We start from the raw sequence: 10,211 nt of genomic DNA on the forward strand, positions 1-10,211 counted from the left end.
AGGAACACTTTGACCTTTAACCTTTTTATTTTGGGACAATAGGATCTCTATATTAAAAAATTCATTAAATAATAATAAAAATTAGTTTTGTGGGAGTTTTATTTGTATTTTGTGGGAGTTTTAAACCTCCACAAACTATTAATAAGTTCGTTTTTAAAAAATTCCTTCACCAATGGTGGTTAAGTGAAGAAAAACTATTGATGAAAATGATGCCCAAAAAAAAAATAATTATAGTACAATATCTTTTAAAGGAAAAAAAATAATATTGAATAAGAAATGAAAGAAGAGAACTCTAATGTTGATAATATTGGTATTGGTGATGATGACGGTAGCGGAGATAATGATGATGATAAAGTATGGTTACAGAATAAAAATAATAGAGGTAGGAGTGATAATAAGGAGAATGAAAAAGGTAGTGGTAGTAGTGATAGTAATTGGTTAAATTGTTAAAAATATTTTTGTAGGGCCTTAAAATCCCAGAAAATACAAATAAAACCCCCACAAAATTAATTTTTATTATTATTTAACAATGTTTTTAACGGAGAATCGCATTGTTTCAAAATAAAAAAGTTAAGGATCAAAGTGTCACTTTTTTTTTGGACAGAGATTACTTTATCCTTCGTAAAAATGGACAAAAATCGGATTTGGTCTTTACTCTTATTATATTATTATTATTTGCTGCTTTGAGAGCTTTTTAGTAGACGTCTATACATTCTCATAAGTGTTTACTGAGTCGGGAATCATGGGTATTGTTGAATACGCTTAAATTTAAGTGTACCATAACATAGTGCTATAAAAATGGTTTAAGAAAAAAAAAATGAAAAATATGATAGGATGTGGGAGAAGCATTTAGAGAGGTTAAAAAAAGGAAATGGTTTTCTTAAAGATTAATAAAGCCATATAATAATGTTACTTAATTAGATACAAAGTACAAGAATGTGTGGTGTCCAAGTATGGTGTACGTTGGAATTAATGGCATGATGAAATTGACACCATGGTCAAAGGCCCTTGAGGCCGCGACATGTGCGGCGACCAAGAAGGGTATACAAAGAGAGAGAGGAGGCTGCTTAATGCTTATGCTTAGTTCCCTCACCACCAAAAAGTTTTAATTCCCTTTGTTTTTAACGAGTCCTAATCCTTTGCTAGTGAAAAAAAGCATGTGCTTCTTGAATTATTCTTGTGGTTGAAACATTTGTTTGACGCACCATGGGAAAATTACTCTTTATTAGAACCATCGTGATTCAAGAATCACCGACTCACCCTTCTTTGTTAGTATTATCATTATTAATGCAAAAAATTTAGAGTAATTTAGATAAATAAAAAGTTTGTAAATAAATATTATACAAAATTTTGTTATATTACAGTTGTTTCGAGGGTTACCAAACAATAATTTGAGTTTGAACGTAAAGTTCAGGCTCCTTTTGAAGCAGTGATAAACGGATTTTTGCTAGTAAAGAATCCACAAATAAATTCTCGTTGCAAGTATAGTTTTTAAACCAACAAGAATCATTTCATACAAAAGTTTTGGTTGTCACTTAAGCAAACCCAATAAAAATAAACCGAAGTATTTAAACCTCGGATCGTCTCTTAAGAAATCGCAGGGATGTGTAGTTATTATTGGTTATGGAAAAAGTATCTCTTTTTTGGTTTTTGTAAAGGTTGAACAAGAAAAGTAAATTGCAAGAATTAAAATAATAACTAATAAAGCTCTTAGCAAAGTATGAGAACTGGATGTTCTATCCTAGTTATCCTTATCAATTGTGATGAGGATTGTCAGTTGCTCCCACTTAGTTGACCTCTAACTATGAAGGTAAGTCAAGTGGATAAACCAATTTGATTCCTCAGGTCCTAGTCAATTCCTATGAAAAGACTAGAGTTATTGGAATTCAACTCAACTAGCAAACATAACAATTATCAATCAACAAAGGAGTTTGATAACTCAAGTGTCTAAATTACTCAACCAAAGCCAAAAGGAGAGAAATCTAAATTAAACTGAAAGCATCAATAACATAAATAGAAGAAAGCAATCATAAATCTGAAATACCTCAAATTGCATTAAATAGAAAATCAAATTAAACATGAGAATTCATAAACCAAAGTGGGAAAATAAATAAACTAGAGTACTAGAACAAATAAAAGTAGAAGAGAAACTAAATTAAAGGAATATTGAACCTGGAATTGAGAAGAAATAAAAAGAAGAAATCCTAAATCCTAAAACCTAGAGAGAGGAGAGAGCCTCTCTCTCGAATCTACATCTAAAACCTCGATTATGAATAACGAAATGTGTGAATCTATGAATGTGATTCCCCCATTCTGCAGCCTCTATTCTGTGTTCTCGAGCTTGGAATTGGGCCAAAAAGGAGCCCAGAAATCGCCCCCAGCGCTTTCTGTAACTTTCTGCACGTGGCGTCTGTCACACGTACGCATCACTCACGCGTGCACGTCATTTGGCCAAATTCCTTGTCACGCGTACGCGTAGGTCACACGTACGCGTAGGTCACACGTACGTGTCGCTCGTCTTCTGCGCTAGGCACGCGTGCGCGTAGTCCATGCGTGCGCGTGATAAACCCCATTTTGAGGGTTTATCTTGTATCGATTTCAGGGGTTTTATCAATGATTCCACACGTTTTTCATATGAAAATACAAGACTTTGTGTTCCTTTCCTAACTTTTGCCTCATGGATGAAAACATGCTTATTTTGCACTAAATTAGATACATTTCTAATCTTCTCTTGATGCCGTGACTTATGTGTTAAGTGGTTTCAGAATATAGGGCAGGGATGAACCGGAAGAGAGAAGGAGAATGGGTGCGAAGGAAAGGAGCATGAGAAATTGAGCTTTGGAAACTTCAGCAAGGGCGCGTGCGCGTACTCGGCGCGCCCGCGTGGATTGCGCAGCTAGAAGTCAAAGCCAGAAGCCAAGCCACGAGCCGGCTTGTCTAGCGGCTAGGCCATAACCCCCATGGGCGCACACGCGTACGCTGCGCCTCCGCTCACATTGCAAGATGCCCCAGTGGCGCGCACGCGTACTTTGTGCGTACGCGCCGATGCTCGAACATGATTTTTTTAGAAGTCACGTGACCTAGGCGTGGAGACAGTTGGAGATCTCATCTTGGGGGAAGTGCCTTGGCGGGAAGAGCTTAAGAAGACCAAGGGTTGAAGGGTTAAGGACTTTTGGCTCATTTTTAGATGGTTCTAGATTTTTTGGCTATAGTTAGTTACACTCTTGGGTAGAGAGAGAGAGGGAGATTCCAAGCTCTCATTAGGGTTCATCTTCATCCATTTTCTGAATTTCCAATCACACTTTGGTGAGATCCATTGCAATTCTCAATTCACTTATTCATGTTATAGATCTTCTTCTCCAATCTCAATTAGTGCTTGTAATTACTCAATCTTCATAGATCCTAGATTCAACTTTGTAGTTTTGGATTTTTTCAATTTCTTGAGAAGCTCATTTCCATTGTTGTTCTTTGTTAATTGTTGTTAGTTCCTTATGTTGAAGCACTTTCAATTCTACTTCCTTCTCATTTTTACTATGCCTTTTATCCTTGCTCATCAATTGTTTGATAAAATACCAACATTAGTTATGGAGTAAAAGTTTCTTACTTGGCATAGGGTTTGAGTCATTAGAAAGAGTTGAATAGTTTATGTCAATTGTTGATTTGGAATTAGAAATTGCTAATTGACTTGGAGTGCACTAAAGCTAGATTTCCCTAAGGTAAAAACTAGGACTTGTGACTCAAGTTAATTACTCTCATTTGACTTTCCTCTATACCTAGGGGTTAACTAAATGAAGCAAGGCCTAATTGTTGTCATCATTGACGGGACTATAAGGATAGAATTTCTAATGCCAACCCTAGGCCAAGTCTTATAAAAATTGATTGCTTGTTTGCCATTTATTTTGCTAAACCTTCAAAAGAACCACAACAAGGCTTCCTAATCGATAAGATGCATGCTTTAGCAATTCCAAGGGAGGACGACTTGGGGGACTAGTACTCTCGGTTATAGATTGTAGGATTGTTTGATGCGAAGTTTGAATGTCGATTAGACTATACTCACGATTATATCCATTATTGAATTCTATATCGGCATGATAAATTTCGTTTATCAAAATGGCGCCGTTGCCGGGGATATTGCTTAGTGTGCCATGTTAATTCTTAGAGTAGTTATGTGTGCATGCATATAGTTGCATTTTTTTGTGATTCTTTGTCCAAGTGACTAACCCCTCATTGTTACCATGAATTTCACTTCCCCTTCATTGCATGACGCGTTCACAACCGAATCCGAGCTTACATGCTCGACACTTAAGTATTGCTTGGATACGTATGTCAAGGGATGCGAGAACAAGATAGAACCCTCTTGGACCTCTAGCAATGGTTCTTTGTCTAAATATAAAACAGCGGAGGAGGCATGGCAACTTATCATTGACTTAGCCGAATCCAATCAACATATGAGACGAAGAGTCAACTGCCCAAGAACCGTGAATGAGGTATCCACTAGTAGTGAAACCACCGCTCTAACCAAATCCTTGAGCGAAATGACATCCGTCTTGAGGCAACTCCAATTGAGCCAACAACAACCACAACAACCTCAACCTCAACCTCAACCTCAACCATATCAACAACACTCTCCACCCTCTCAACAACACAATCAACAATTGGTCCCTCAAAAAGTGTGTGGCATTTGTTCTTGCTATTCCCACTACACGGATGAGTGCCCAAGCCTTCAAGAGGACAACACTTTGGCGGCTACCCACAATTTCTATGACCGCCCAAATCAAGGGTACGACCAAGGCGATAATCCTAACCAAGGGCACCCTTATCAAGGAGGAAGCTACAATCAAGGGAGTGGGTACCACAATCAAAATTGGAGAGACAATCATCAACAAGGAAATAGGGACAACAACAACAATGGAGGAGGTCAAAGATGGAACAACAATTCACAAAACTGGCCACCATACAACCAAAATAACCCACCATACAACCAACAAAACCAACAAAGAAACTACCAAACATATCAACCACCACATCAAAGACCACCACCCAACCAATCACAAGCTCCTCAACTCACATATCCAACCGCCCCCTCCAACCAAGATGAAACACTCCGGACCATCATTCAAGGCCAAAAGGAACTACAAAACACACTTGCTTCCGGTCTCACCGGCCTCACCTCTACACTACAAGCTCTTCTTGCACGAATGGACACATCATCAAATCCCACTCCTCAACCCCCAATCCAAAGCGTCATTCCCTCTCAACCTCAACCCAATCCTAAGGGGGGCATCAATGCCATCACCCTGAGATCCGGAACACAATTAAAAGAGAAGGGAGCAAAGGATTCAAATCCCATCACAATCACTCAGGAGGAGGAGAGAATAGATATAGAAGAGGTAGTGGAAAAGGAGACACCACAAGTCATAGTTGAGGATGAAACTCAACCAACAAAAGAGACCCCCAAGACCAAGAGAATTTTGGAAGAAGAAATTGCTCAACCACTCCCATTTCCAACACTTGCAAAGAAAGCTAGGAAGCGCATAGAACTCGACCCCAAAATGGTAGAAATGTTCAAGAAAGTTGAGGTAACCATCCCCCTCTTTGATGCTATCCATCAAGTTTCTAGATATGCAAAATTCCTTAAAGATCTATGCATGAACAAGGATAGAATTCTTGAATTGGAAACCATCCCACTGGGGAGTTCTATTTCCGCTTTAATGGGAGCATTGCCCGAGAAGTGTGATGATCCGGGCCCTTGTATGGTCACTTGCACCGTCAATGGAGTTCAATTCGTAGATTGTATGTGTGACCTCGGAGCATGTGTTAGCATCATGCCTCTCTCCGTCTACCGGGTATTGAAGTTACCACCACTAAAAAGGTCGACGGTGAGATTTGTCCTAGCGGATAAAAGCATAATAACCGTGATGGGTGTTGCGGAAGATGTATTGGTGAATATCAAAGGGTTGGTATTTCCGATTGACTTCTATGTCCTTGAAATGCCATCAAGTGAAACCGAGAGAGCATCATCCATCCTACTTGGAAGACCATTTTTGAGAACTTCTAGATTTAAGCTAGATGCTTACTCGGGAACATACTCATTTGAGATAGATGGGAGAGTCGTGAGTTTTAGCCTAGAAGAAGCAATGAAGCATCCACCAGAAAATTACTCTCTATTCCGGTGTGACCCAATTGACAACATTGTCGCCGAAGTGCACCTTGCAAAGTTAGATGAGAAGTACATGATTGAAGAGGCAAATGAAGATCCAAGCAAATTAAACACCACACACCATACAAACCATCCGGAAACCCAAACATCAAATCATGACAAAAAGATGGAATTGAAGCCACTACCTCCCCACCTAAGGTACTCATATATTGATGAAGCCCAAAAGCTCCCCGTGATAATCGCACAAGAGCTAACTCCTCAACAAGAAGAAAAGTTGCTAGAGGTATTGAGAAAAAATAAAAGGGCAATCGGGTGGAGTTTGGCGGATCTAATGCGAATAACCCCCCAAGTATGCGAGCACCGCATATTCCTTGAAGAAGGAACAAGACCGGTCCGACAACCTCAAAGGAGACTTAATCCAACCATTCTTGAGGTGGTGAAAAAAGAGGTCACTCGGCTACTTGAAGCGGACATCATCTATCCTATCTCGGATAGCGAGTGGGTAAGCCCGGTCCAAGTGGTGCCAAAGAAATCCGGGGTGACCACAATCAAAAATGAAAGCGGTGAACTTATAGCAACAAGAGTGCAAAATTCTTGGAGAGTATGCATAGACTACCGAAGGTTGAATGCGGCCACGAGAAAAGACCACTTCCCACTACCGTTCATCGATCAAATGCTTGATTGACTAGCCGGTAAATCATATTATTGCTTTCTTGATGGTTACTCCGGATACTTCCAAATACACATTGCTCTAGAGGACCAAGAAAAAACAACATTTACTTGCCCCTTTGGAACGTATGCTTACATCGAGCCTATCTTCTTGGTTCCAAGGTAGTAGTGTTCTCGGATCACGCGTCACTAAAGTATTTGTTGGCCAAAAAGGAATCAAAACCGAGATTAATTCGTTGGGTGCTTTTGTTACAAGAATTTGACTTGGAGATCAAGGATAGGAGTGGTTTCCAAAACTTAGTGGCGGACCATCTAAGTCACCTCGAACACACAAACGACGACACCACTCCTATCAATGACTCCTTTCCTCTAGATAGTTTGCACGCAATCTCGGAAGTAATTCTTTGGTATGCCCCAATAGCAAACTACTTGGTTTCACGCACCTTTCCTCCCAATCTCAACAAACATCAAAAGGATAAGCTGAAAAGCGAATCCAAATACTATGTTTGGGACGATCCCTATTTGTGGAGGTGTGGAGCGGACCAAATAGTGCGACGATGCATACCTCAAACCGAATTCCAAGCAATCTTGGACGCTTGCCATTCTTCCGAAGGAGGTGGCCACTACGGCCCCCAAAGAACGGCAAGAAAGGTCCTTGATTACGGATTTTGGTGGCCAACCCTTCTCAAAGATTCTTCCCTCTATTGCAAATCTTGTCCCCAATGCATTCGGTTTGGAAATATTTCTAAGAAGGACGAAATCCCCCAACAAAATATGCTTTTTTGTGAAATCTTTGATGTATGGGGAATCGACTTCATGGGACCATTTCCAAATTCCAATGGCTTTCTCTACATCTTGTTAGCCGTTGATTATGTGTCAAAATGGGTGGAAGCAATCCCCACCCGGATGGATGATGCCCATGTTGTTTATTCTTTTGTGAGGAATGATATCATTTGTCATTTTGGCTCCCCAAGAGCAATCATAAGTGATCAAGGATCCCATTTTTGCAACAAAAAAATGGACGGCCTCATGTGAAAGTATGGCATCATACACAAAGTTGCCACGGCCTACCACCCTCAGACAAACGGCCAAGCCGAGGTGTCTAACCGGGAAATTAAACATGTGTTGGAAAGGATTGTGAAACCAAATAGGAAAGATTGGAGCGCTAAACTCTCCGATGCACTTTGGGCATATCGAACGGCTTACAAAACACCCATTGGCATGAGCCCTTTTAGACTTGTATATGGTAAAGCATGCCATCTCCCGGTAGAAATCGAACACAAAGCTTATTGGGCCATAAAGGAATGCAATATGAGTTTGGGTGGAGCCGGAGTAGAGAGAAAGCTTCAATTGGCAGAACTGGAGTGCTTGAGATTAGAAGCCTATGACAATTCTAGACTCTACAAGGAAAAGATGAAAGCCATTCATGACAAGAACATTAGGAGAAGGGAATTTAGACCCGGTGACCTAGTGCTCCTTTACAACTCAAGGTTGAGATTACTACCCGGAAAGCTTAGATCAAGATGGGATGGACCTTACCAAGTAGAGAAAGTAGAACCTTACGAGGTCTATCACTTGCGCCACCCATCAAGTCCGGACATTTTCAAGGTGAATGGGCACCGTCTCAAATTGTACCATGGTGAGCAAAGAAAGAACTCCAAGGAATTTGAAGTGTTCCTCTTGAGGGATGCATCTCTTGAACAAAAGCTTTAAGCTAGTGGACGTCCAACTTAAGGACGGTAAACAAAAGTGCTAGGTGGGAGACACCCCACCATGGTAAGATCTACCATTTGTACATAGCCATTGAATTCTTCTTTGATTGATACTTGCTTACTACTTGACTTCATGTTTGGTAGCTAGGTGATCGATGAAGTTGTAGCTAGATTTCGTTTCAATTTTTGTTTCATTTGTTGAGTTCATTTGGTACTTTATCATGTCAAAACATCCTTCTATAGTACCTAAAGTGGTTGTTTGGAGGGTTGGAATGCTGAAAGTGGTGCGAGAACATGCATCTTTGAAAAAGGCACCCTTCCGCGCGTGCGCGCACCTAACGCGCACGCGCCCATGAAGCATTTCCGACCATCCACGCGGACGCGCGATGTGCGCGGACGCGTGGATTGCAAGAAGTACCCCTCCATACATATTCCAGAGAGTTAAGCCAACCCCAAGCCCATCTCAAGCCTGGGGCATAATCACATTGCCGCGCGTGCGCACCGTGCACGTGTGCGCCATCACTCCACCCCGCTTCCTTGCGCTTGCGCGCCCCGTGCGCGCACGCGTGGGTGACCGACGTAAACATAATAGGGAGCACACTTGCTCCCTTCATTCTTCTTCCGCATTTTGATAAACAAAATTTATCATGCCGATATAGAATTAAATAATGGATATAATCGTGAGTATAGTCTAATCGACATTCAAACTTCGCATCAAACAATCCTACAATCTATAACCGAGAGTACTAGTCCCCCGAGTCGTCCTCCCTTGGAATTGCTAGAGCATGCATCTTATCGATTAGGAAGCCTTGTTGTGGTTCTTTTGAAGGTTTAGCAAAATAAATGGCAAACAAGCAATCAATTTTTAGAAGACTTGGCCTAGGGTTGGCATTAGAAATTCTATCCTTATAGTCCCGTCAATGATGACAACAATTAGGCCTTGCTTCATTTAGTTAACCCCTAGGTATAGAGGAAAGTCAAATGAGAGTAACTAACTTGAGTCACAAGTCTTAGTTTTCACCTTAGGGAAATCTAGCTTTAGTGCACTCCAAGTCAATTAGCAATTTCTAATTCCAAATCAACAATTGACATAAACTATTCAACTCTTTCTAATGACTCAAACCCTATGCCAAGTAAAAACTTTTACTCCATAACTAATGTTGGCATTTTATCAAACAACTGATGAGCAAGGAAAAAAAGGCATAGTAAAAAAATGAGAAGGAAGTAGAATTGAAAGTGCTTCAACACAAGGAACTAACAACAATTAACAAAGAACAACAATGGAAATGAGCTTCTCAAGAAATTGAAAAAATTCCAAAACTACAAAGTTGAATCTAGGATCTATGAGGATTGAGCAATTACAAGCACTAATTGAGATTGGAGAAGAAGATCTATAAGATGAACAGATGAATTGAGAATTGCAATGGATCTAACCAAAGTTTGATTGGAAATTCAGAAAATGGATGAAGATGAACCCTAATGAGAGCTTGGAATCTCCCTCTCTCTCTCTACCCAAGAGTGTAACTAACAATAGCCAAAAAATCTAGAACCATCTAAAAATGAGCCAAAAGTCCTTAACCCTTCAACCCTTGGTCTTCTTAAGCTCTTCCCGCCAAGGCACTTCCCCCAAGATGAGATCTCCAACTGTCTTCATGCCCAGGTCACGTGAC

General features: G+C 40.4%; 1 protein-coding gene across 1 annotated transcript; it reads left to right on the forward strand.

The window, feature by feature from the left end:
* LOC110272018 lies at nucleotides 8,141-8,542 on the forward strand. The gene has a single exon (XM_021123794.1). It carries the CDS (start codon nucleotides 8,141-8,143, stop codon nucleotides 8,540-8,542), a length of 402 nt encoding a protein of 133 aa, XP_020979453.1.

Source organism: Arachis ipaensis, chromosome B05, assembly GCF_000816755.2.
Source record: "Arachis ipaensis cultivar K30076 chromosome B05, Araip1.1, whole genome shotgun sequence".
NCBI lineage: Eukaryota > Viridiplantae > Streptophyta > Magnoliopsida > Fabales > Fabaceae > Arachis > Arachis ipaensis.